This window comes from Rousettus aegyptiacus, unplaced genomic scaffold (genome assembly GCF_014176215.1).
Source record: "Rousettus aegyptiacus isolate mRouAeg1 unplaced genomic scaffold, mRouAeg1.p scaffold_m13_p_17, whole genome shotgun sequence".
In the NCBI taxonomy this organism is placed as follows: domain Eukaryota; kingdom Metazoa; phylum Chordata; class Mammalia; order Chiroptera; family Pteropodidae; genus Rousettus; species Rousettus aegyptiacus.
The window spans coordinates 20,666,521-20,693,010 of record NW_023416292.1 but is presented as its reverse complement, the minus strand read 5'-3'; the positions used below and the strand labels follow the sequence as shown (position 1 = coordinate 20,693,010).

The window sequence follows — 26,490 nt, the reverse complement described above, 5'->3', positions numbered from 1 at the left end:
CATTTTCTAACACATAAAACAACTTTTATAAAGTTGAATCAAGTGAAAATAGTCTTTATTGGATATTTGAAGAACAGGATTATGGGGCTACTTCTCATTAAGCACTTTGGTACAATGTGACATGAGTGGAACAGCCAGACACTGCCCCACTGCCCCGGGGCCATTCACTCAGCACACCTGTAAACATAAGCTGCCTAAGGAAACCTTAGCCAATTTAAAACCATTTGTATACTTCATAGCACATTTTTTTCAGTAGGTTGTATTTTACAATAGAGCTCTTTCTCGTCTCACTGTTAAAGAAATAGCACAAAATTAAGCTAATCAGCTTGAACTTTTGTTATTTATTTTCTTTACTTCCAGGATCATCCTGGAAAAAAAGTGGTCAAGTCCACCTTTCCCCAGCACTTGCTCGTCACAGAAACTGGCCTTGGTCAAGGCACACAGGCTCCTCCGCCCAGGCCCCTCGCTGTTGGCACGGACCGGGAAGCAGCTCCCGCTCCCGGCAGGAGAGCAGAACAGGATGCTTGCGGGTTTTTTCCTGTCTGCAGAGCCTGCTTTGAGGTATTAGTTTGAGTTTTTTTAAAAAGGAACCTTTTTCCTGAAGTTGAACTCACAGCCGCCGTCACCAGCTGTTGTCCTCCCAGCTCAGCTCCCCTTCGTCGCCCCAGCCTCCTGCCTGCAACGAGACACAGCAGAGTCAGGGTGGCTGCTGACCGGCCGCCTCGCACCAGTAAGACGCCTTACTGCACCAGGACGCTGCACGCGGGGCCCCTGGAAGATGACCTTGATGACACCTCATTCTTGGCTTAACCCCTTTTCTGAGTAAAAAGGTGATTAAGTGGCCCAGGGAATGCTTATTATTAGCCCAAGCGTCGCTGCATTTTTCTGGGGAAGGCTTCTTGTTCACTCTGTGCCACCTTGGCCACGTTAACCCTCCCCTGGTGGGAGAAGGGCACGGGGTGTGCTGCGGGGGGCCCACGTGCCTGGCACCCGCGGGGGGAACGTACCTCCACGGTGTCCGCCGCGGCGAACTTGGAGGAGAACAGCAGGGCTGGCGAGGCACCCGTCGCTTCCGTCCTCGGAGCAGGCGAAACGACAAAGGCAGCCGACGGCTTAATTTCTGGGGTCATGTCAGCAAACCAGTCCAACTCGGGGTCCTGGACTGGCTTCTTTTTCACCTGGATGGTAAACTCTTCCCCTAGACCAAGTTCTGATGGGACCTTAAGGCGCCTTTCTCGCGACACTTGTGGTGGCTTGGTTTGCTCTGAGTCCTCCAGGCCTGGGGCGGGGCTGGTCCTCTGGGGTCGGCTTGATTCCAGAGGCTTGGGCGCCTCCCCTGAGGTGACTGCGGCAGTGACGCCACCTCTCGGGTCCTTTTTCGTACCTAAGCTGCTGGGTGACTTCTCGGCTGACACCTCCAAGTCGGGGAGAGGGGACCCAGCAGCATCGGGGGCTGCTGGAGGCCTGACCTGGGCAGTGGCGGTCCTGTCCCCGGGGTCCTCAGGCTCGCTCCAGTCAGGCCACTCCTCAGATGTGTTGGGACTTGACGGGAAGTTTCCACTGTGTCCTGAGGTATTGTTCACATCTGAAAGTCAATTAATGGAAAACTTAATAGGCTGAGAAAACTGATCACCTGTGGGGCATGTGCAGGGACACTCCGGGGCAGGGTGACAGGAAGAGAACAGACAGCTGAGTTCTCAGACGTCTCCTTGCAGACTGAACTGCCAAGGCAGCAGTTAGCGCGCCCTGTGACAACCCTGCCCAGGCGTCGTCTACTGGCGTAACCGTCTGTAAACACACACACACACGTTCCAAGGCAGACGGGGTGACCCCCGCCCTGTTCACCATGTGTCGTGTGCTCAGGTGAGTTGCCTAACTCAGTGCAGCTTCGCTTCACACAGACGTCCCCTGGCATGCTCTGGGCACTCAAACCTGTGCCCCACACGGCCTGACATCCTCCACAACTCTGATACCGATTGGAAAATGCTGCACTGAGGCATCGAAAGTCCCAGAGTAAAGTGTCTGGGGCAAAAAAGGATTCAAACCTCACCTGCTTTTCTAGTTCTGAAGAGGGTGTCAGTGTACACCTGTAGTCCAGGACAAAAGATGAGGCCCAGCTGACCACATCATTACAAAGAGACGTCGGTCTGTGTTCCCGAAGTTCCCTTTTCGGAATTTAAACTCAGGAAACCGTCCCAGTGTTCCTACCTGACTGGGCAGGGGCGCCGCAGTCCCGCGCGCGCTGCTGACTGCGGGGGGGAGCACCACCAGGTGAGACGCCCTTAGGGGACAGGCTGGGCGACCTCTGCCCGTGCTGGCTGCAGACGACGTGCCTGGGGGAGTCTGCAGGGAACAAAAGTCCAGAGAATGAAAGGGATGGTCAGCGCCTCTGCTCTCACATGTCGGTGAGCAACGGTTAAGGGACGCGGGTGTGATTCACACAGCCAGCGGGATGGATGACCTGTCCTGGAGGCGCTGAGGGACAGCCTGCATGCACTTGGCGATGCAGCAGGAGGGAGTCAAGCATCAGGTGAGGAGCTGGGTTAGGTACAGCCTTTCAAGACAGTGGTGATTCAAACCAGAAAATTCCTACTCAAGAGTGGGCATCGCTAAGAATGCAATCAGAATGTTGGCAAAATACTTCCTGCCTTAAGTAAGAGGGTGAGGGCACAGGCCAGGGCGGGGCAGGTCACCACGAGAACACTCCTCGCGGGCCCTCGCCGAATCCCGCCACTGTCCTCCCTGTTGAAGTCCTTTCCTCAGCCCGCTGTGTCCCCCTCTCCGGCCCGTCTCCCCCACCGTCCACGCAGCCTTATTTCCCCTCCCGTGGCAGACACGTTGGCCCTTACTGTAATGTCTGACCTTACGTGTAAACTGAAGGAACAGAAGGGAACATGTCAGGGTGCCTCCTTCGCACGTGTCCCCTGGGGAGGGCCAGCCCTGGTGCCCACTGCAGGCTGCTGCGCAGCTCACCCTGTCTCCAGGGAAATCGCTTAGTGAACAGTCACCTGCAGCTGCTTTGGTGCCTTTTTAGGGTCTCAGATTACAGAGCGACCCAGAGGGACAGGATGTAAAATGCCCAACACTAGAGAACTCCATCCAATAAATAAAACCAGTGTTACTGAGGAGCGAGAGGACCTTAGCGAATTCGACATGCAAATCTGTCCCCAGTGACTGGCCTGACCCCTAAGCCTTACCTCGAAATTACACCTAAACAACTCCCCACCAGGATCGCTCTGGTGTGAAACCTGAGTACATACACTTGTTTCACAGTGAAGAGGTGGCAGCTTCGGCATCACCTCTTCACGCTTCTTGGAGCCATGCGACAGTGGTCTCCCTGGCACCAAGGACAAGCTGAACTCCCTTCGAAACTTCTGGAAGCCAGTGTTGCTTTAAAAATCCTCTTGGCATCAAAATAGAAAAGTCTTTCTCGTGCTAACCCGCCCCGCCTTCCCTCTCAGTGACGTCAGTGACGTCAGTGCTGGAGACGCCCTCAGCACTGACCTAGTCGGGCTCAGACGTGCAGAAAGGCAGTGATACTGACTCAGAATTCTCACCCTTGACTTCTGTAGCCTGTAAAGGCCGGAAATCACTGTCTCCCAGGTAACATCCAAAGGGAACAGACCAGAAACAAGGATTTAAGGTACCTAAAAATCAATAGCTTTTCACCAACAAAATCATCTTAAACAGCTGGTGGTGTTAGAACTGTTACAGCTTTTTGGGAAACTGACAATATCTGTAAAAATCTAAAGTACATTCTTTCGCCCAGCAAGTCTACTTCTAGGACTGTATCCCACAGCAATAAAACCCGAACTACACAGGGTGCGCGTGTAAGACGTCCCCCACCGCATGCGTGCAGTGCAGTGGTTAGAAGTCCGGAGATGGATGAAACATCCATCGACAGGGAAACCACTGAATGGATGACATTCGGTGAAATGGGGCGGCCGTCGAAACGGCGAGGCGGCCTGTGCGCTGGACACTGGTCCCGGGGAGCTGCTGCCCGGCCGTGCACGGCGTTTCTCTCACTTTTAAAGAAGCTACATGTGTGTAAGTACGCACCTGTCCTTCCGTGGGCCTAGCACCCTCACTAAACTACCATCAGGAGTCAGGAGGGGGAGCCACCAAGTCTCCTCGCCCCCCGTACGTCTCTGTGCCATTTGACTGAATGAAACCCACCTGCATGACTTGTATGATGTTAAAAAGCTAATAAAACAGCAACAGCACTCACAACAACAAGCTAGACATTTGAATCCTTACCTTCTGGTGAAAGGTCGGCTGTTTTAGTGAAACTCGGGGCGGTGCGCTTGAAGATCTTGGTCCTTTCTCCTCCCACCACCACCTCTGGGCCCAGGAGAGACACGAGCACCGCTAGGCTGTGGAGAGTGACCGCCACGATGGAGCCGCTGGTGTCGCGCAGGCCCAGCAACACCTAGGGGCAGGCGGACGGCGGGTGAGCGTGGGCAGCCGCACCGCCTGCCTGCCCCCTGCCACCACGCGCAGACGCCGGGGCCAGGGCTGCCCGCCCACTCGGGTGACCTGCGCCTCTCAGGTGCACGTTCTAGAGCTGCTTTCGGACTCTGTGCTCAAGGACCAGTATTTCCCTTCCTGACCCACCGGACTGATGCTTTTCCAAAAATACAGTACAGTGACTCCAGGTCCAGACGGCAGGGTAGGTACACACTGTGCTCGCCCCGCCCCACGGCCACACCTGAATTATACAACAGCCATCACGGAGAACCCGGAAGTCCTGTGACTAAGGACAGAGGCAGCCGGAGATGGTGGGAGGCGCGGAGACACCAGACAGGCAGGGCCACACCCACGCGCCGCGGCTTAGAACAGGGAGGGCCATCTCGGCGGCGGCGGTCCCCCCCGGAGTACGTCCCATCCCCACCCCAGGCTCCTCAGCCCGGGGCGCCAGTGCCGGGAAAAGGAGCCCTCACGAGACCTGCCGGTGAGAGCAGGTGGGGGTTCTGTAAGAAAGAGGGGTGCAGGGGCCAAGTGTCCTCTCTGAAGGCCTGCATAGACACGTGCTCAGTCACTAGGCTCCAGCACTAAGGCAGCAACACGTAGGGAGGAGATGAGCTGACATCTCAACGTTAGTCATTGAGGGTCAGGACTCAGGCCAGCTGTGGGGACGGAAGTGCTGGCAGGTGCCATTCTTCCTTTGTTGAGCCCTCTGCCCACCCAGAGCAGGCGGCACCAAAGCTGACCTCCCCTGACCTCTCCCTTAACCTAGCTACACCACTGGCCCCGCCCTGGTGATTCTGACACCCCACCCGCTCAAGTACAGGCCCTGCTGAGCCTCTTCCCGCGGCTCCCGGCTCCCCCCCACCCCCCCACCCCCCCACGCGCGGCCTGGCAGCTCGCACTGCTCTCTTTCCGAAGTCTCAAAGGTCCGCGAACCCAAACGAGCAGTGGCTGGCCGTGGTGCGCCTTGCACCTCTTGCTAAGCAGCTGCAAGTCTGGCATAAGCTGTGACCAATCTCAGCCTGCACTGCGCATTCCCATCGGGTGGCCCCAAGCCTGGCAAATGCCGTAGCCAGGGCTGGCCTCGGCGCGAAGAGTGATGCCCACTGAAGATCGGTGACGGTTGGTGACAGCAGCTGCTGGCCTCAGTTCACAGCATAGCCTCTCCCAAGCAGGACCTCCAAGCCCAGCACAAGTGGCAGCCATGTGCCGATCACTGTAGCTCCTACCAGGTGACCCTGGGCTAGACGCAGGACGCAGCTGGCCTTGACTTGTACCTGAGCCCCTCCCAAGTCTCCAGAACCAACATACCCAGTGGCTGGCTTCAGACCACACTGGATCATGACCCAACCAGCTCCACGAATGATTCCCCCAGAATGCGGACTCGGCTGGCATCAGAGCCCCCCTACAGCAGATTCTGCTCCACAGGGTCAGCCCTCCCACAACGGCTCGTCCTCTGTGGTCACGGCCAGTCCCCACAGCGTCAGCCTGAGAGTCAATCCCAGCCACTCCCGTGCCAACGGTGATTAAGACTCGGTCATAACAGGAGGGCACGCATGCCCCGCAAAAGGGACTCCCCCTGAAGCACCCAGTTCAGGTGACCAGGGAGACAGCATCACTGGGCCCCACAGGACACCCACTACGTAAGGTCAGCAAGCCAAGACTGGGAGGCGTACCTGGTCTAAAGGAACAAACGGAGCTGGCCGAGGTGAGGACACAAACGTCCCAAATGAAAGGCCAGGGCAGAACTCTAGAAGAACTAAGCACAATGAAGACGAGCACTCCACCACGTCGCGTTCACAGCATCGGGTACGAGGACGGTCAGTGCACTCGGGGGAGCGACAACGAACTCAGAACTCCCACAAAGCCAGCAACTACGGAAAAGAACCGTTCCGAAATGAGGAAAACAATATCGGAAACGAAGGATGCATTAGAATCAACAACAGATCAGAAGAAGGAGAGGATTGGATGAGCAACTGAGAAAGCAATGTGGCAGAAAACACCCAATAGGAACAGCAATTAAAAAAATGTTTAAGGTCCTCTGGGACATCAGGCATACCAACATTTGCATCATAAGGGTACCGGAAGAAGAGAGCGAAAGGGATTGAGGACCTATTTGAAGAAACAATGACTGAAAACATTCCTAACCCGCAAAAGAAACAGACACACAAGCCCAGGAAGCTCAGCGTCTCAAACGAGATGACCCCAAAAGGCCCACACCAAGACACATCATCATGAAAAAGTCAAAGGGTAAAGACAAAGCAAGAATCTTAAAAGGAGTAAGCGAAAAACAGTTAATTATCTGTAAGATTGCTCCCATAAAACTGTCTGATTTATCAGCAGAAACTTGGCAGGCCAGAAGGGATCGGCAGGAAATATTCAAAGTGACAAAAAGCAAGGACCTCTACTCAAGACTGCTCTACCCAGCAAGGCTGTCACCTAGAATCAAAGGAATGATACAGACCTTCCCAGATGAGAAAAAACTAAAAGTTTATCCCCACCCAACCACTATTACCGCAACTGTTAAAGGGATTTCTTTAAGAAAAAACAAGACCAAAGATATGAACAGTATGGCAATAACTACATATCAGCAATTACTTTAACTGTCAATGGACTAAATGCTCCAATCAAAAGATATAAGGTAGCTAAATGAATAATAAAAAAAAAACCCCATACTTATTCTGCCTCCAAGAGATCCACTTTAAATCAAAAGACACAGCCTGAAAGCAAAGGCATGGAAAGGGATATTTCATGCAAAGAGAAGCAAAAAGCTGGGGTAGCAATACTTATATGAGACAAAACAGGTGTTAAAACAAGGGCTATAACAAGAGACAAAGACATTTCCTAATGATACAGGGAGTCAGTCCTACAAGACAGTATAACGGAAACACCTACATACCCAACGTAGGAGCATCTGAATATATGAAGCAAACGCTGAATGACATAGACCGACGAAACACAGTCAGAGTAGGGACTTTAGTACCCCACTGACATCCATGGGCAGACCATCCAGACAGAAACTCAACAAGGAGACAGTGGCCTTTAATGACATCAGACCAGTTGGACTAATGGACATTCTTAGAGCATTTCACCCCACAGCAGCAGAATGTGCGCCTTTTCATGTGCACAGGCAACATTTCCAACACGGACCACTGTGGGCCACAAAACACATCTCAATGGATTTAACAGGACTGAAATCATACCGAGCTTCCTTTCTAATCACAATGCTATGAAACTAGACACCAATCACCTGAGGAAACCTGAAAATCATACAAACACATGGGGGCTAGATAACATGCTACTAAATAAGAAATGAATTAACAAGGTGGTCAAGGAAGAAATCTAAAGACAGCTTGAGACAAGAGAAAATGAAAACACAACAGCCCAAAACCACGGGACACCGGCAAAACAGTTCTAAGAGGGACACAGCAATACAAGCCTGCCTCAAAAAAAAACAAGAATCTCGAACAATGTAACTTACGCAATATCCTCTATGTCCTTAAGGAACTAGAAAAAGAACAGTGCCCAAAGTGAGAAGAAAATACTAAAGATCGGAAATGAAGTACACGAAATAGAGTCCAAAAACCAACAGAAAAGATCAATGCAACCAAGAGCTCGTTCTTAGAAAAGATAAACGAAAAGTAACCTAACCTAACCTTTAGCCAGACTCATTGAGACAAGGCCCAAATAAAAGTGACAACCAACGCCACAGAAATACAAAGAATAATAAGAAAATACTATGCACAATTATATGCTAACAAATTGGACAACTGAAAGGAACGGATAAATTCCTAGAGATATAATCTTCCAAGGCTGAATCAGGAACAAAAAATACGAACTGATAACTACTAAAAATTCTGAATGCAAAAATCCTCAACAAAATATTAGTAAATGGAATTCAGCAATGCGTTAAAAAGATGATAAGCCATCATCAAGTAAGATTTATTCCTGGTGTGCAAGATTGGGTCAACGACCACAAATCAATTAACACATTAACAAAATGAAGGATGAAACTCCTACGATATATCAAAATAGATGCAGAAAAAGCATTTGACAAAATCCAACATTCATTTATGATAAAAACTCTCCACAAAGTGGGGACAGAGGGGTCATATCTCAACACGATAAAGGCCATACGTGACAAACCCACAGCCAACATCATTCTCAGTGGTGAAAAACTGAAAGCTTTTTTAAAGATCAGGAACAAGACAAGAATGTCCACTGTCACCAGATTTATTCAACATAGTACTGGAAATCCTAGCCTCAGAAATCCAATAAGAAAGTTAAGTAAAAGGCATCCAAATGGGAAAGGAAGAGGTAAAACTCATTCTTTGCAGGTGATATCTATATATAGAGAGCCCTAAATAGTCCACCTAAAAACTATTAGAATATGTGAATTAATTTGTAAAGTAGCAGGTTACAAAATTAATATTCAAGAATTGGCTGCACTTTACACAATAAAAACTATCAGAAAATGAAGTAAAACAATCCCAGTTACAATTGCATCAAAAAAGAATAAAATACCTAAGAATAAATTTAAGCAAGGAGGTAAAGGACCTGGGCTTGGAAAAACTATTAGACACTGAAGAAAGAAACCAAAGATACAAATAAACAGAAGGCTACACCGTGCTCACTGACAGGAAGAATTAACAGTCAGATGTCCAAACTACCCAAAGCAATGTACATATTCAATGCAATCTCTATCAAAATTCCAATAGCATTTTTGAAGAAACAGAATAATCGTAAAACTTATATGGAACCACGAAAGACCCAGAACAGCCAACACGATATTGGAAAAGAAAAACAAAGTTGGAGGTATCATGCTACCTGATATCAAACTACACTACAAGGCTATAGTAATTAAAACAGCATGGTACCGGCATAAAACCAGACACATGGGACAATGGCACGGAAGAGCGAGCCCTGGCATGAACCCCTGTTTCTATGGTCAGCTCATGAGTATACGATGGGATGACATAGTCTCTTTGGTAAAATGGCACTGATAAAACTAGATGGACACGTGCAAAAAAAAAAAGGAAAAAAAAAGAAAAAAAAGAAAAAAGGAACTAGACCACTTTCTTATACCATGTACAAGAATAAAGTCAAAATTGAAGACCCCCAAACCATAAAACTCCTGGAAGAAAACAGGCAGCAAACTCTCTGCCATCACGTGTAGTAACAGGTTTTCGGATGTGTCTTCTTGGGTCAGGGAAACAAGAGGAAAAATAAATAGGACTCTATGAAACCAAAAAAGGTTTCACACAGCAAAGGAAACCATCAACGAAACAAAAATACAACCTAATAAGGAACTCATTCATACAACTTACGCCCAAAAAAAAAAAAAAAAAAAAAAAAAAGCAAGCAATCCAATTAAAAAGTGGGCTGATGACCTGACTAGACATTTCTCCAGAGAGGACATACAGATGGCGGCCAACAGACACCAATCACCAGGGAAATGCAAGTTAAAACCACAGTGAGATACGGAATGTCTGTCATCAATAAATCAGCAAACTAGCGTAGGCAAGGACGTGGAGGAAAGGCAACTTTTGCGTACTGTTGGTGGGACTCTAAATTGGTGCATCCACTGCGGAAGACAGTCTGGAGAGTCATCAAAAAATTAAAAACAAAACTACCATACGACTCAGCAGTTCCACTTCTGGATTTTTATCCACAGAAAACCGAAACACTAATCTGAAAAGCTATACACACCCCTGTGTTCGCTGCAGTATTATTTACCATACCCAAGATATGGAAGCCACCTAAGCATCGCTGACAGATAAATGGATAAAGAGGCAGGACACACATACAACGGGATATTCCTCAGCCAAAAAAGGAATGCAACCTTGCCACTTGTGACAACATGAACAGACGCAGAGGGTATCATGTAAGGGAAATAAGTCAGAGAAAGAGAAATACTGTTTCACTTATATGTGTAATCTAAAAAACAAAAACCAACGACACAAACTCACAGATACAGAGAACATTCTGATGGCTGCCCAATGTGTGTGTGTGTGGGGGGGAGGTTAGGAGGATGGGTGGGAAAGGAGACTGAGAAGCACAAATGTCAGTTACAAACACAGTCGCAGGGCTGTGAAGTGCAGCAGAAGGAACACAGCCGACAGTCACGACTGCGCACGGCGTCGGACGGGTACTAGGTTCAATGGGGCGATCACTTCCTAAGTTACACAAATGTCTAATCACTATGTTGCACACCTGAAACTAACATAATAGCGTATGCTGATAACCTCTGTCAAAAAAAGGAAGTGTTAATACAGACAGGAAGCAAGCAAGTAGTTCGTAAGTCGCAGGCAGAATTCACACGGTATGTGAACCTCCGGCAGGAGGCTGGTGACCCACAGGATGTCACCGGTGGACAGTGTGACAGGACAAAGGGCGCTACTGACGAGCAGCTGTGGGTGCAGAGACGGATGCGTAAGGCCGTCACGCCGCCGCTGGGCTAACGGCCGCGGCGTCAGACCCCGGCTCCCCCGCGGCCTCCCCCGAGAAACACGGACTCCAGCAGCGCGAAAACCAGAACGCAGATGTGGACACGAGGCGCCCCGCTGTGCCACCAAGGTGCTGAGGCCAGCCCCCAGGGACCTGCACCCCCGGCCCACACCCAGTAAGCGGCTGTGACGAGGGCCACTGTCAGTTCTCAACCCGAGCAGCCATGTGAGTCTCCGCCTCCTCTGCCAGAGAAAGCACGTGGGACTGTCACAAGGGCACAGTGGCCCTGGCACGCCACGGAGAGGCCCGGCCGTCCCAACGTCCCAGCCACGCCCAGCCTGGCAGCCATGCCCTCCGCGGGGCCAGGGAGCTGTCTGGATACGGTGGCCACGGTGGGACCCCAGACACCCCACCTCAGCTGACATGAAGCAGCAGAGGCCCCGAGCTGGGCCCGGCCAACCCAAAGGACTGTGACAATTCATAAAACGGGTATGGCTTTAGGCACTGGCTCGGGGTGGTTTGTCCCACACCAGCAGATAACAAACGCCTACCGTTCTCGGGCCTAGGGCACAGCCCACGATGGCACACGAAACTCAAGCCCCCTGAGGAGGAGCAGGAAGAGTTCTAACTCCTGTCCCTCTAGAGAAGGAAACACATCTCCATGACAGACTGAGGGACCATCTTACCACGAACTATTAAGTCCAGGGTCGAGAAAGCGCGCAGCAAAGCCCGCAACGCCTTTGCCACCCCAGGCCCCGCTGTGAAGTCCTGGGAACCACGCGGGGCCCGCCCGGCCTCCTCCACGAGTCCGGCCTCCTCCGCCTCTCTCAATGTACTCTGTGTCTAACAAGTGTAAAAAGATGCCGGTTTGATCACGTGAGGCTCACGCTACGACCTGAGCATCGCACTGCGACTCTCCCCTGCACACATGTTAAGTCTTTTTGTTCTTTATTTGTAACCAGCCCACCGAGAGAACTGAAGGGCGAGTAGGGGACCCTCCCCAGCTCCCCAGCACCACTTGCCAGCTCTGAGGGCAGGGCCTGTCCCCAGGACCCAAGCACAGAACCTGGCCTAACACCAGGTCTTAAGATTCTCAAACAATCAATCTCACAGGAAAACAAATCATCTGAAAGAGACCACGTGACCGACGAAATCCTTTAAAAACGCACATCCACCCAAAACGTGACCTGAGGACGAGACCGCACAGGGTTGGAGTGGGCCCCACTACGTCCCGCGACCAGTATGTGCATGAAAAGGCCGGCGACGACATGCAGAGGTCGGTGACAGCTCTGACGCCCAGACACGCCGGGGCAGCCGGGGCTGCCGGGGGGCGGGGCGGGACGGGCGCCTCACCCCTGACCCAGAGATGAGGTCGACCCGTCCTGAGCCGCGCGGCCTGCGGCCACCTGTGACGTCACTCACAGGAAATCAACACGAACCTGGGGCCTGAGGGCGGAGCCTGCCCAGGCTCCCACGCGGCTGGTAAAGGGGCTGAAGGCCACGGAGCCGGCGGCCTCGGCCCCCTCAGGTCTGATGGTCGCGGACCCCGCGGGTGCTCGTCCCCCCGCAGAGTGAGCGCATGATCCCCACCTTCTCTCAGGCGGTGAGCGGAATGGACACGGGGGGCCTTGCCACCAGCCGCGGCCCTGGGCCCCCCAGCTCCGACTCGAGCCCCGCGCCCGCCCTGGCTCGGGCCCCAACCCCCACCGCCCGTGTCTGACCTGCGGCAAGATGACCTTCCGCAGCTGCTCCGGGGTGAAGTGCTCCACGTAGGCCTCCAGGTGCGACAGCAGCACCACGCGCACATGCTCCTCGTGGACCGCGAACAGCCGCAGCAGCACCGGGATCACGCGCGCCTGGAACAGGGCCGGCGACAGCAGCCCCCCGGGCGCTCCCGCTGCCACAGGTCGCAGGCCGTGCAGGGGAGAAACAGGAGGTCAGCCCGGGCTCGCCCGCGCTCGCGCCCCGAACCCCGTGGGCACCCCCCCCCGGGGCGGTGTTGTCTTCAGTGCACTGCCCCTTCCAGAAGCTGTTTTAGAACACGCATCGCGGCCACCGCGCTGCGAGGACAGCGGACGCTTTGGCGGCGTCCTCGATCGGTCACTTTCTACGCGTGTGCGTCACGATGCGTGACGAGAATGTCGCGTACTAGATGAGACCGACGTGGTGGCCGCGGTTTCGTCTATAAAGCCAGGCGGTGTCAAATGCCACAGGGGACCTGGCGCCGTGGCTAGGGGAGCGGGGGCATCTGAGGTACACGTGACGCCCCGCACACGGGCAGACTGACACTCCCGGCGGCTCGGAAGCACGCCCCGCCACGTCGACAGAGCCACGGGGTGCACAGGGTGACGGCATGTTCCTGGCTGAAGAGAACGGCGCCAAAGTGGACACCGGGAACTCTCTGCAGCGGAACAGTCGCCTGCCACGCTGCTTCACTGCGCTGAGATTTTGTAAGAAATTCCAAAAGCAGGATTCGCCACCCAATGCGAAACAGAGTGACAGTAATTAATGCCGTATTCTCTAACCTGAGGTTAGCACCTGGAGTCTTAAAAAGTTAGAGGTTTCAAATTAATAACTTTGTGAAACGAGGTCATTTCACATTCACAAGTAAAGTGATCTCGGTGCTTTTCGGTCTTTCCACTGAAAGGATAAACGGGGTGCTCTCGGCGATCGGGAGGCACAGGCCTCAAAGGCCAGCACATGCCAAGGTTCATTGAAGACGCCGGTCTCCCCGTAAAACTCCACGGGCTTCTCACGCTCTGGGCATGTGCAGGAGCATGCGTGAGAACCCCGCTGACCGCAGTGAACCCGCACATGCTCCACGTCTGTCCCGCGGGTCCTGGAACTCAGGTTTGGGTCCGTTATCCCATCGGGGGCCAGGAACGTCTATGCTTTTAGACCCGATGTAACTGTGCCATGTAGTGATCTCACGCTGCTCAAATACGGACTAGCGACTCCCAAGCGCCTTAATTCCTAGTAGTACTTTAAAATGGAAGTTCACCTTTTTTGGGGCCAAGCAGATGAGGAAGAAAACTCTTAACAGCCACGGGCTCTGCAAACACCAGCTGATTAAGCAGAAGAGGCACCAACCGTGAGGCTATCAACTCCTCCGACAGGCAGCTGACCCTGTCCAGCAGAAACCTGAGGGAAAGGAGGGAGTTCAGGAGATGGGTGGGGACACCCGGCCAGCTCGCTGGCACACGTCGTCACACACGAACAGCTGCCTCCCACCTCCACCTGGGCGACGCGTTTGCAATGAAGCTAGAAAGGGGCCCCGGGCGGTCCCCGGTGGTTATGAAAGCGCAGGGGGGAGGCCAGCTTGCCAGCGCCCACAAGACCTCCAGCCCCAGGGGCACTGTGCTCAGCAGAGGGTCCCTGACGAGCAGCCCGAGTGCCCTCTCCTCCTCCAACGTGAGGAGCGCAGGATATTAGATGACCCACCGTTTCCACAGGAAACAAAACAGGCTTTTGTTACTACGCTTGTCAAATAAAAACAAGGTACGTAAGAGCACTGGGGCGCACAGGCAGCAGGTCACAAGGCGACATCTTCACCAATCCCCCTGCGGCCGCCCTGCAGGGAGCGGCTGCGCCCGCCCCCCCTCCCGTCCCTACCTACTCCTGCCTCCTTTCCGGGTCCCAGGGGGTGGGGGCGTCTTGCGGTCCCCACCTAGCCGGGCCAGAGCCCTCCGTCCCTTCCTTTCTGGGACAGGACGGTCCCCAGCACGCCTGCAGCCAACTGCTCCCTCCCTCCCTCCGCCCCTCGGCCCACGGACACCTCTGCAAGGCGACGTGGCCAGCCTCGCCGCTGCCTGTCGCCCACGCGCACACGGGGCCAGGCTCGCTGCCGAAGCAGCTGTTTCCCAGACCAGGCCACCGGTGGATTCCCGGCTAGACGACCAGCCTTTCAGACACTCGCTAGCGCTCTGGGGACACCAGCCTCCCGGGCTGCCCACACCTCCGGGCGCTGCGCTCTGTCTCACCATCAGCCGCCCCTCCCGCCACCCGGACACGGCTGGGCGCCCCAGCGCTCTGATTTGGGCCCACTGCCCTCGTCACGCTCCCCGCTTTCTCTGGAGAACGTCATCATCTACAAGCTGATGACCCTAATTAACATTCGCCTCAGCCCCATCTGGCCAAATGCCCGTGGACATCTCCGTCAACGTCCCAGGGACACGTCGGATGAACAAGCGGACCGTGGAACTCACCGTCCCCCCGCACGCGGGGCCCTCTGCTCCAGCACCCGACTCATCAGGTGACGATCACTCGGACCTCATCTCGACACCTTCCTCTCCGTACCGCCACCGCCCACGTGTGGCCTCATATGTCCTGACCTGGCCGCAGCCCCAGACGAGCTGAGCCTGAGCCCCTCACCGCGAGCGGCCCCTTCGGGGGAGAACGACCGTCTCGCAGCTGCCCTCACTCTCCAGATGGCGTCCGAGCCGGGGTCCCCGCCTTCCAGGTCAGCGCCCGCCCCGCACCTGTCCTGGTCTTGGAGCCTGCCCTGCAGGGGACCTGCTGCTTGTCTCTCCACACACGAGACACACTGCAGGCCACTGTGCTCGCCCTCGCCGCTCGCCCTCGCCGCTCCCCCTCGCCCCTCCCCCTGCCCGCTCCCTCTGCCCACGGCCCCTCCCCCTCCCCCTGCCCCACGGCCCCTCCCTCCGCCTGCCTGAGGCCCTCGCCGGCTGTCCAGCCCGCGGGCCAGCAGAGCGTGACATGGAGGAAGGCGCAGTCAACTGCACTGAGACCCCAAATGTCCACCCGACCTCGAGGCGGCCTGGTGGTCGCGTGGGCCTAATGCATGTCACCGCAGTTTAGGGGGTAACGTCTGAACTTACTTAAAGAACTCAGTTTTCTCCTCTTCGCTCTTCAATGTTAAACTTTTCAAGAAATTCACAATTTCTAGAAAATCATTCCTAAATGCCAAACAAAAACACGCAGGACAGCAGGTTAGAGGCGGCGTGTCAAGCGCTGACGCACAGCCAGACGCCGGACTGTAAGAGCCGGCACAGCGGCGTTCTCCCGGGCCACTCGGACGGTCCTGCCGTCACGAGGCGGCCCAGGAGACGAGCGCTGAGAAGGAGCCCACAGGGACCCTGGTGTTCTGGGAGCATCAGCAAGGTGTGTGAAGACCCGTGCTAGACCCGTGCTAACAAGCTGAGTGCTCTTTAAGTCATCGTCAGAACCATCCACGTTTTCTGTTGTGACGGGACGTGGTTAGATGGAGCGTCCTGGGGGAAACGGGAACCGCCACAGAACAGCTGATTCTCAAGGCTCTTCCTGGGAAGTAAGGTGTTCGAGAGGGCTGGGGACAGAGGGACACGTCTCGTTTCTCCAGCCAGGCGGGGAAGGTGGTCAGCTTCCCGCAGGGCCACCAGACAGTCGCAGAGGCTGCAGACTGGCCAGCTAACGCCCTACTGCCCTGGCTCTGGCCTCAGCCACGGGGAGAGAATGCTGTGTGTCTCAGCTGCCGTCTAAGGAACGGGCCCCCCCGCTGCCGCCCCTGCCGGCTTCTCCCCACAACACTTGGATTTCGGGGAGGGGGACCCAGGGTGTTTCTGGCTCTCCTCTCCTGTTAAAATACGATTCTTACTAATGGACTCCTGTCACACACAGTGATGACAGGATCCATTTACTGTAAAGGACGAGACTACAGCAAGGTTAAAAAGTATTGCTATAAATTATCCAAAAGGACGTGAAAATACCATGGTTAAGACTCCTCCAAGGAAAATATTTTAAGTTTCTTTCAAATAAATGACAAATAAATCCTTAACTACAAGGAACTACGCTCCTGCCTGTTACTGCCACCCCAGTCCTGTCCTGGGGGAACCATTCCCCTTCGAGACCGTCGGCTCAGTTTTTCTAGGCTCTGACTGCAAACATGCAGTTTTAGTTGCAAAGTGACATAGGACTGGCTTTGCTAATAAAAGTCATGAATGTAGAATTAACCTGAGCAGAAGTTGTTCTGCAGTCAGGGAGGTAAAAAAATGAAGGGCACATAATTAAAACTAACCTTGAAGAGAGGTTCAAAAACATCTCTGAATCCAGCGGCAGTATTAAGTTACATTCTGCCCTCCCTCTAAATCGACTTCTTTGCTCTTCCATCACGTCTTACTAAACAAAGAAAACAATCTTCTGCCTAAGAAAAATAAGCTCATTCCCCAAACCCAACCAAAGAAAATTTCAACAGCAACAAACTCGTATCAGTGGCACAGGGCAGACGGGAGAGGCCGAGCTTAACTTTCTCAGCGACCCTGGACCCTGGCCGTGAACCACGGGCCCCGCCCAGCTCCTTCACCAGCAGCCACAGCCCCGCCCTGTCTCTAAACCAGCCTTTATGACGATTACGTGTTTCTGAAACTTCCTCTCGGCGACAGGAACCTGAGAGGCAACCCAGGCCCCCTCTCTCTTTCCCACGGGAGGAGGGGGTGGGACTCGGCGTCTCCTGACAATCAGGGAAGGGGCCGCTCCATTCGGCGCGGCGAGGGCGCACGGAGAGCAGGCCGGCGCGAGACGCCTCACCTGAAGAAGTCATGGGACAGTAAGGTGCGGAGCGCGGGCCGACACTGTGGAACGGGGTTCCGCAGAGCTGCGTGCAAGGTCTGCTGGAAGCTGGCGAGGGCGGCCGCTGAAACTGAAACCCAGACCCAGTTAGTGTCCAGTGCCTTCCCCTCTCAGGCCGCTACGGTGCAGACTGACCTGTAAAAGCCCAAACAGACAGAGCCCTGGCTGTCGCCACACAGCTCCGGCTCCCGCGGCCACACTCCCTGGCAGAGCGGGAGAGCGCCCAGCCGCCCAGCCGCCCCCCTGAGCCCCTGCGTCCCGGCATCTGTGTAACCGGCTCGGGCCCCGGGTGCGCGGGCCCTGCCAGCCGGGGCCGCTTGTCCCAGGACAGGGCACGTGAGCTGAGGACGGCATTTTGGTCCCCTGAGGATGGTACACGGCCCACCACTGGGACCAGTGGGGAGGAGGGCGTTCTCCACCCACAGGGCCCCCGCTCCACCCGTGTCCTTGAGTACAGAAGCTGGGACAGTCGTGAGCGGCCAGCGGGATGGGGCCCGGGAGGAGACACTGCGTCAGGGCCGCCTGACATCTTGTAGCGCCAGGTGGGCCAGCGCCCTGCGCCGTGGCAGGGGGGCACCTGGAGGCTGGGCCCCGGGGGAGGGGCAGGCTGCGTGTGCTCAGCGGCCCGGCTTCCGGGGACAAAGCAAAGAAAAGGCAACGAGGAGGTCACGTCAAGAAAAAATCCAAAAGGGCTTTGGAAGAACCAAGGAAATGTTAAGCTTGACTTAGAAATCAGTAACGGAGTCTGAATTTTACTCTACTCCGGTTATTACATGTAAACCAGCACTAACTCACTGGCCGGTTCGAATCGAGCCTTCAGATGACCAAAACCAACACCAAATGACAAGGCGTGGCACGTGACGCCGGCGTCCGAGGGGCTTCCTGCCGACAGCTTACCGAGGCGGACGCAGCCGCCGCGAGGGTCTCTCCCTGCCGTCGGAGCGGCCCACCCAGGCCCTGGGTGAGCGACGGGCTCCCGCTCTCATCAGAGACACGGGCGTGGGACCCGCGCGCAGGCGGCGTGGGTGGTCGCCCACTCGGCCCGTGGACACAGCGCGCGACGGCCACTCACCCTGCCCGCTCAGGACCGTGAGCACGCTTTCCACCAGCGTCCCGAACGAATAGGCGTCCCGCGCGTGGCCGTGCGACTCCGGCAGGGCTGTGAACTCTGGGGACTGGAAGCAGGACAGGCGTTAGCGCGTCGCGGCTGCCACGGGAAGCGCGCCCCGTCTCTGCGGAGCCCCCACTCTGCACTGAGGACACCCCCGGCCGATGGCGCGGCACCGGCTCACTCATAGGCTCCTAACATCTGTGCCTTTCAAAAACACGCGTGCCGGCGACCGAGAAAGGACGCACGGTCGTCGCCCACCGCTGCCAGCACACGCGTGTGCGGAAACACACGGGACGGCAGCCGGCCTCGCGGGCACCACGGAGCCGGGCTCCCGGGGACGCCCGACGGCGTCGTCTGTTCCTTTCTCTCAAATCGCCAGGCAGACCCGAACCTGCGTTAACACCCGCATCATCCACGTGGAAAACGCCCGCACACGCGTGCAGTGCTCCCGTGGATGAATCGGACTCATTTCAGTCTGAGGTCTATAGGTAAGTGTATGTGGACAGCTGCCTTGGTGTCCTGAAAAGCACACTGAATGTGCCTTTGGGGACCGGCGGCAGTTCGTAGCAGGTACGAGAACACATTCAGAGCGAGCGACTGCTTTCCACTTAGCTGGTGACCCGGCCCTTCCTCACCCGCACCGCCGACCGCCGCTCCTAGCGACCTCGGGGTCCCGCCGGCCGGGGGCGCGGGGGAGAGCTGGCGCTGCCGCCCGGCTCTCCTGCCTCCCAGCGAAGCCCGGGGTCACTGGGAAACCGGCAGGAGGCACCTGCCTGTCCCCACGGAGGCCCCGCTACCTCTGGACAATGTCACAGGTGTCTGTACACCAGTGTCAGCTGGGTGTCCGGAAGAGGCTCCCGGCTGCGGCGGTGGGGCCTAGCGGAGGCCGTGAGGGCAGAGGGGCCCGGCCTCCGCATTGAGTGAGCACCGGGGCGGCAGAGGCTCCGGGCAGACCCGCGGGGCAGCCTCTGCCGCGGGGACGCATGTCACCTCACCATCTCCTCAGGGGGGATGCATGCCGGGTCCCGTGCTGACTGCAGACTCCTCAGGAACTAGAGACATGAAGGAAAAGAAGCCACACGTGTGTCTGGTGACCAGTCTCTTTCACCGAGTCACCAACGCAAAGGGCAATAGGAACAGCGGCCGCGAAACCCTCAAACCGACGCGACACGTTAAATTTACCAATTTAAAATCCCCCTAACGGGAACACATGAACGCAGTGCCTGGCACGGCACGCGGCCCAGTGGAAAACAAACGACAGTTTGCACCCTGCCCTGCAGCTGGTTTACCAGACACCCTCTGCTGAGAGGCCCCAGGGGGACATCCTGGCGTGGGAACAGGGCCCCTCTGCCCCCGCACAGGTGTCAACAGGGGGAGGCCATCCCCGCATGGAGTGGCCTGTCGACCTCCTCCCCGAATCGAGCCCTAAGGCTCGCGGCTGCCGGGGAGACGGGCGCTGAGAACCTCATCAGCTACCGAGAAAAACCAACACCCACAGAACAAGCACGTTCTTGCACCGACTTGACCGTCTGTCAAGAACTGCACGCCCCGACCGCCACCGAGGGCCCCGGCCACTGGAGCCGAGCGCAGCCAGCCGGTTCCCGGGCCCCCGGCGGGAGCTTGCGGACCCCGCTGTCCTAGGAGGAGCCGTAATGTAAGTATGAGATGCTGTCACACCTGGCAAGGCAGACGCGTGACTCCAACATTTGACACTGCATGGTGTCACCAAGCACAGGGCACTGCAGGAGCAGAGCAGGCAGTTAAATAAAATTTGAGCAAGCCATCTTCTCCCTGTCTTGGGTTCCTCGGCTAAAAACCAGGAGCAAGGGAGGGATGCCCCCCCGTGCCCCTCAAGAACGACGTCCCGCATCCCCACGAACGTGAGCACTGACAAAAAGCCCCTGACGCTGAGGGAAAGCCCCCGGGGGCCGGGCGCGAGGTGGGCCGTGGCCAGCTCACCTCCGCTGTGGCCTGGGGGGCCGTGCACACGGTCTCCATGCCCCCGAGCTTCCAGTGCCCGTCTTCGCTCACAAACACGGACGACAAGCAGACGTTGTTGTGTGTTAGGCGGCCCTGGAGGACGAGAAGGAACATGGCTGCCACTCTAAGTTCGGAAGCAGGACTCCTAGAAAATGAAATACACACCACGAAAAAGACGGGCGAGCCTTCCTGCTTGTGGCATGATAAATGGAACCCAGCTTTACAGAATGACAGACTGAGGGAGGCTGCTTGAGGCCGTGAGGTCAGAAAAGGGGGAAACGCAGTGGACAGGCTTCTGCTACCTGCCCCGGCCCGTGAGGGGGCTGCACAGACGTGTGCCCGCCGCTCCCACGGGACCCGGGAGACGCACGTGTCCCCAGACGTGGTCTCACAGACCGTCACGACCTTCGTGTTTGCTGCCACCGCCTTTACAGATGACAGTTTTCTTTGCTTTTCTAAGTTACTGTATTAATTTTCTCCTCTAAATTCTCTTTCGCCATATCCTATCCTTAAGCCAGATCCGCTTCACCTGGAATCTTGTGATACACGTATTAAAGGAATGCCTAGAATAGCATGGGCGGCACGGCTCCGCCTCCGGGAAAACGGAGGCGACTCGCCACGCCGGTACGTGCTGTCCCTGCGCCAACGCCTGGGGACTGACATGCCTCGGGGCCGGTCCTGGACGCGGGCTGGCCTTGCCGTGTGCCCGCCACACTTGTCACCGGGTGCCTGCACCTTCCCAACCAAGGAAATACTCCCCCGCAGTGACGCGGTAACGACTCCTACGTGAACCCAAGGCTGCTTTTAAGGCAAGACAAATCCAAAGTGATATTTGGAAAATCTGTCTCCCATCAAAACTTGTAAAAAATGTGCACTGAAATGGGCCACACGCAAGTGTTTCTAACCCGCGACCGGTGGTGTTCAGTCGGGGGAGCTGCCCGAGACCGCGACACTTCAGGATGCAAAGCCCAGGCCGCAACGGCAGCTCTGCGGTCGGCGTCAGGGAGTGAACAGGACGTGGACAGGAACCACGCTGTCTGCGGAACCGCGCACGCCGCCGTGCCGAGGGCCGTGTAAAACTCCGCCTCTAAGGAATAACCGTTCTTCACAATTGAAAATGGGACAGACTGAAAACGAATGCGAGCCCTGGCCCGCAGCGGCGCCGGCGTGGAGCTTTTCTCTCCGTCTTGACGAGGACAAACACGCGCTGCGGCTGTTCTCAGGTGGAGACTGATGCCCAAGTGCAGAGAGACCAGCTGACTGAAACGAACTCCGGCCCGGACCGCCCGGGGCGGAGCGCTCTCCACCCGAGCCCGCCGCCCGAGCCCACGGCCCGCGGCTCTGCAGGGCCTCCGTGCCGCCCAGCGTGCCACCGTCCCCCGGGAACAGGAGCTTGTGACCTCTGTACGAACCACGACTACAGCACCGCCGCACAGGCCCGCGAGGCGGCCGGGCCCACGCCACGTACTCTGTCGTGAAGGAACACGAGGGCCAGCAGTATGTCGTAGATCCCGGCGCAGACCTCTGCAGAGGACAGTGTGGCCAGTGCCGCTGCCAAAGGCTGCACACGCTCAGTGACGAGGTGAATGCCATCGGCCTGCACAGCACAGGATAAAAATCTCAGCAGGCAGGGGTGACGAAGGGTCTTCAAGTGCTTTAAAAATACAGAGAGTTTTGAAGTTAATGACTGAAAACCACATTAATTATCATTATATACACGTTGCAGTAAAAGTCGGAAAATGGAGATCTGTATTCAAGGTCCTTTCCCACTCCCTACCTGCCTGTCCCCAGATTTCAAAAGAGACAAGGAGAATCTACTCCTTGTGACCTTACTGACATTTAAAGAACTGCTGCCTGGGAACTGAAAGGTGCAGGCGCCGCGGGCTGCGGAGGGCAGTCCGATCCGGGGAGGAGACACCCGCAGAGGCGCGTTTCCTGGTTTAGGGACGCCCCTCGCCACCGCGTGCGCCGAGGGTGCGGGCTGCTGCAGCAAAGGTGGCTCAGACCCTTGCAGAAGCCCTGCCATCGCTCTGGCCAGAAGAGTCGCAGGGAAGGCGGGCGAGCGCTGGAGGAGATGCCCTGGCGCCTGCACACCACGCGGGGCGACCTGGCCAGGAGGGACTGAGGCTCGCGTGGCCTGCACGGCGGGGCGGGAGCAGCTACAGGGCCTGAGTGACGATGCTCGTCCTCACGGCCCACCTGCTGGGCCTTTACCAATTCCACATTTTTCATAAAGTATCGAGCAGTCCCCTATCACACACCTTGGCGGCTTTGTTGACCTTGTCTTCGTTTTCTCTCTTATACACAAACACTGAGGCGCATCTGCCATCCTGCAGGACAGCGGGGTACACGGCCAGGCCCGAGGGCAAGGTGACCGGGGGCCCCTCCAAGGTGCAGCTCCGCACAGCGCTGCTCTCTGCTCCCATCCTGGAGGCCGGGTGCAGAGCCGCGGCCCTGCCGTGCCTCGCGGACCTGAGGAAACAGTTCGGTTCAAACTCCAGCCTCGGCCCACAGCGTGAGCCCAGAATCCAGACGTAGCTGCTCCAACCTGACGGTTTCCATGACCCCTGTGAACTGGGCCATGTGACAACAAAAAGGGTAAAAACTCAGCACGTGACCAGCAACGCCTGTCAGTGAGCACCTACCAGCTCCAGACACAATGCACGTACCTGCTAACAGCCGCTGCCGCTACCTCCCCCTCCCAACCCCATGCCACGCACCTGGCCACCCACCTGGCGAACAGGCCTGCCCTTGCTCCCCGACCCATGCGCAGGCCTGACTCCTGGGCAGGTGCTGCCAACTCGCGTATTCAAAGGTGGTAAAACTACCTGTGTCTAAAATAACTTAATCATAAAGGAAAACAACACAAGCCAGAGACGATTTCTAACGATGACGAAAAACCTGTTAACAAATGGGACCTCCTATAAGCGGGGTCGAACCCTGAAACCCAGTAGATGGGACAGAAACAGACAAGTCATCAAATATGAATGACGACAAACGTAAGAAAAAGTACAGCCTTGCTGCTCTTCAAAGTTATGCCGAGTAGCAAGGGGAAAGTACAAAAAAGCATAATTTCAGATGCTTAAAAATACAAAAAAGCATAATTTCAGATGCACTCTCTAGAATCACATAGATGAGATTCTAGAGAGTGCAAAGTACTCTTAATGACAGAAATAGATCAAGGACTGCTGGGGGGGGGCGGGGTAAGGCAGTTCGAGGGACCAGGGGAGTGAAGGGATGGCACGAGGTACAAGGAAACTCTGGGCGGGGGTGGGGGGTGGGGGGTGGATACATTCATTGTCTTTTAAGATCACGGTGACAGGCGATTACAAATGTCAAACTTATAAAATTGTACACGTGTTCGGTCCACTGCATGTCGGTTATACTTCAATAAAGTTGTTTTAAAAAGAAGTCTACATTACATACTTACATCTACACACACACTGGGAAGTGGGTGTAAGATCACGGGTCACTCACAGGCATACGTGTGCCTGCCCCCCCTCGCCCCCCAAACCTTTTTTGCCATGGGGTCACCAGGGGCAGTGCCCCGTAGTCCGGCAGTGGCGACAGCGGCAGAGGGCACAGGACCGACCACGAGGGGCTGCCTCTGTGGGGGCCGCCCCGCCACCCAGGACCACAGGCCCAGCTGCCAGATCACGCTGCGGTCAGGAGGGGCCCGGAGCCTAGACATCCATGTGGAAACAAAACTATTTTCCAACGTTGGCTCAAATATTTTAAAACCTGTTTAGGCCAAACAACTTATGTCTGAAAAATGTGTGGCAGTCGGATTTCAATTATGGCTTTACCACCTAACAAACAAAAATGTCTGGCTCTGCTCACATGGCAAGCGGCCAGTTCTAAGAAACACCTTACGCAGACCTTTCGAAATTTCAGTTTAAAATCTGGATCCTTTGATAAAGACACCCCCACTAATCATCACACACAGAGCCTCTCCTCGGACTTGTTTCTCCACTTCGGTGAAGGTCCACACAGCACTGTTGTCAGAGCACGTGACACTGCTCAAGACACGCGCCTGCAGACCCGCCTGCCACCGACCACGGCCAATGCCAGCTAAAAATGAAGGTTTTCAAAATCCAAGACAGATTCTTTGTCTTTGTAACAAATCCACTAGGTCTCTACCTATCTAGCAATGTATCTTTCTTAAGAATTATAGAAAAGTAAAACAAAAACAGTAACTAAACATGTCAAGTGTTTCAACTACGTGTAACATTCACCTTTCCCCTGGGACTACAAATAAAGCCAGTGTTCCTGCAGGACCTGGGGCAGGGCAGCTGTTAATCCCACCGTACAGAGGCGGAGTGCCGCCACCTGTGGCCACATCCCACCCCACTAAGTAGGAGGGCACGGCTAGTGCCTGGACCTTGCTCTCCTCTACTCCTGTGTGGCTGATGGGTCAGGTGCCATTTCTAGGACCCAAGGCCTAGACAAAGAGCCAACCAGGACTCTGAAGGAACAAGAGACCATGCTGTCCGCCAGCAGCACAGCTGAAGGCAGCAGGGTCCCCTGAGGACTGTATCTTAAGAGGCACAAAAACTGTTGATAGAAAAATGACAACTCAGCTAAGATGGACTTAGGGAAACGTAAGACCATAAACAGTAACATCTGGGCTTCCAAAACAGTCTTATTTTGAGGAGTTAACATTTGGTTTTGAAATGAACAAGTCACAAGAAGGCAAAAAAGGGTATCTGGCGCTGTGCTGGTGGCATGGCCATCGCCACTCTGCGAGCAAACGCTGAGCGGGCCGCGTCTGACTCGAACGTGCATCCCGGTCTAGTCTCTAGAAATGTGTTCCCTGCCCTCCTCCACTCCTTGGCTGTCCTGCGCAGCAACTCAGGTTTCTGGGCCACCTGTGGATTAGGACGGCCCTCAACCAGGACTCTGGGCAACCCCGGCACGCGACTACGACATCCGGGTCCTCAGGGGACCATCTCTCCCTCTGCTCTTTTCGCAACGAACCGCGACGATCCTTGCGAGTTCCAAAGACAATGGCCCGTGTTGCGAGTTCTAAGGTCCCCTGTGTGGACCGACCCTGGGTTATCCGGCGACATGACAACGGGCCCTCAGCCTGCTCTGCTTCAGACGTGTGTTCCGGGTGCTGAAGTCAAGCTGGTGGCGCCAGCTGACCAGCAACACGTGACGAAGTCTTTGGACCAAAAGGACCAGCCGGGGCTCTGCGGAGACGGGACGCTGTGGGGCACGAGGGCGGCCGCCCCGGTCCGCCCGCACCGGGAGCCGGGCCCGGGGGCCAGCGGGCCAGGCCACGGCCGCTCGGGGGCGCTGCGGGGCCCGCCCCGTCCCCACCGGCCCGCGGGCCCGGCGCCCCGGCTCCCTTCCGGTGCCCGGCCGGGGTCCCGCCGGGCCAGGTGACAGGGCTCGGGCGGCAGCGGCGCCGGCCCCGCGTGGACCCGCGCGGACGCGACGCGGCCCAGGCTTCCTGTTACCTGCGGACGGCGGGGCGGCGGCCCGGGCCTCGGCGTCGGTCTCCTCTTCGCCCCCAGGTGACGCCAACCACCGTGGTCTCCCCCGTGAGGCTCCGGCCACTACGCCCACGGACTTCGGGGGTCGGGGGCCTCGGAAACCATAGAGACAGGCCCGGAAGCCGGACAGAAGGCCACCGCGCGGCCCTCCGACCCCGCCACCGAGGCGAGCGAGCCCGGAACCGCGCTAGAGCGGCCGCCCCGGTGACGCTCGGGCCGGGGCCATGTTGAGTGTGGGCGCCGGCGCCCACGCGCGTCCGCCCGCTGTCCCCAGCGACGCCGGGCCGCGACGCGTCCTCCCCCTTCGCGTGAATCGGTTGCGCGAGTTCGTCGCGGCGGGGACGTTCGGGCTTTTAACCGCACCGGCTGTCACGTAACTACCGCCCGAGTCTAAAATGGCCCCGGCCGCTCCCCGCACGGCAG

General features: G+C 56.1%; 2 protein-coding genes across 5 annotated transcripts in view; one reads left to right on the top strand and one right to left on the bottom strand.

The window, feature by feature from the left end:
- CUNH1orf112 (chromosome unknown C1orf112 homolog) overlaps positions 1-846 on the top strand; it is a 40,245-nt gene extending 39,399 nt beyond the window's left edge. For all 3 annotated transcript variants that reach the window (XM_016148624.2, XM_036234673.1, XM_036234674.1), the window contains one exon: positions 361-846. The gene's annotated coding sequence lies outside the window, so the exon portion shown is untranslated. The remainder of the gene's footprint in view (positions 1-360) is intronic.
- On the bottom strand, positions 39-26,490 carry SCYL3 (SCY1 like pseudokinase 3). 2 transcript variants are annotated; one of them, XM_036234679.1, is made up of 14 exons: positions 26,032-26,490; positions 22,831-23,041; positions 22,038-22,166; positions 20,549-20,662; positions 19,585-19,641; positions 18,551-18,653; positions 17,437-17,548; positions 15,753-15,830; positions 13,916-14,055; positions 12,636-12,811; positions 4,258-4,429; positions 2,209-2,343; positions 1,008-1,585; positions 39-676 (listed from the first exon to the last, which is right to left on the bottom strand). In XM_036234679.1, the coding sequence occupies exons 2-14, from the start codon at positions 22,993-22,995 to the stop codon at positions 623-625; spliced, it is 2,013 nt and encodes a 670-aa protein (XP_036090572.1). In that variant the 5' UTR covers positions 22,996-23,041; positions 26,032-26,490; the 3' UTR covers positions 39-622. The 2 variants fall into 2 exon arrangements, with proteins under 2 accessions (XP_036090572.1, XP_016004117.2); XM_016148631.2 differs by having other exon boundaries at positions 22,038-22,223; positions 26,032-26,489.

Coding starts and splice junctions, on each gene's coding strand:
- SCYL3 (XM_016148631.2), bottom strand. CDS start 22,995: ATGGGAGCAGAGAGCAGCGCTGTGCGGAGCTGCACCTTGGAGGGGCCC. Junction 19,642..20,548: donor CCCCCCAGGCCACAGCGGAG/GTGAGCTGGCCA, acceptor TCATGTCTCTAG/TTCCTGAGGAGTCTGCAGTC. Junction 677..1,007: donor CCGCGGCGGACACCGTGGAG/GTACGTTCCCCC, acceptor GTCTCGTTGCAG/GCAGGAGGCTGGGGCGACGA.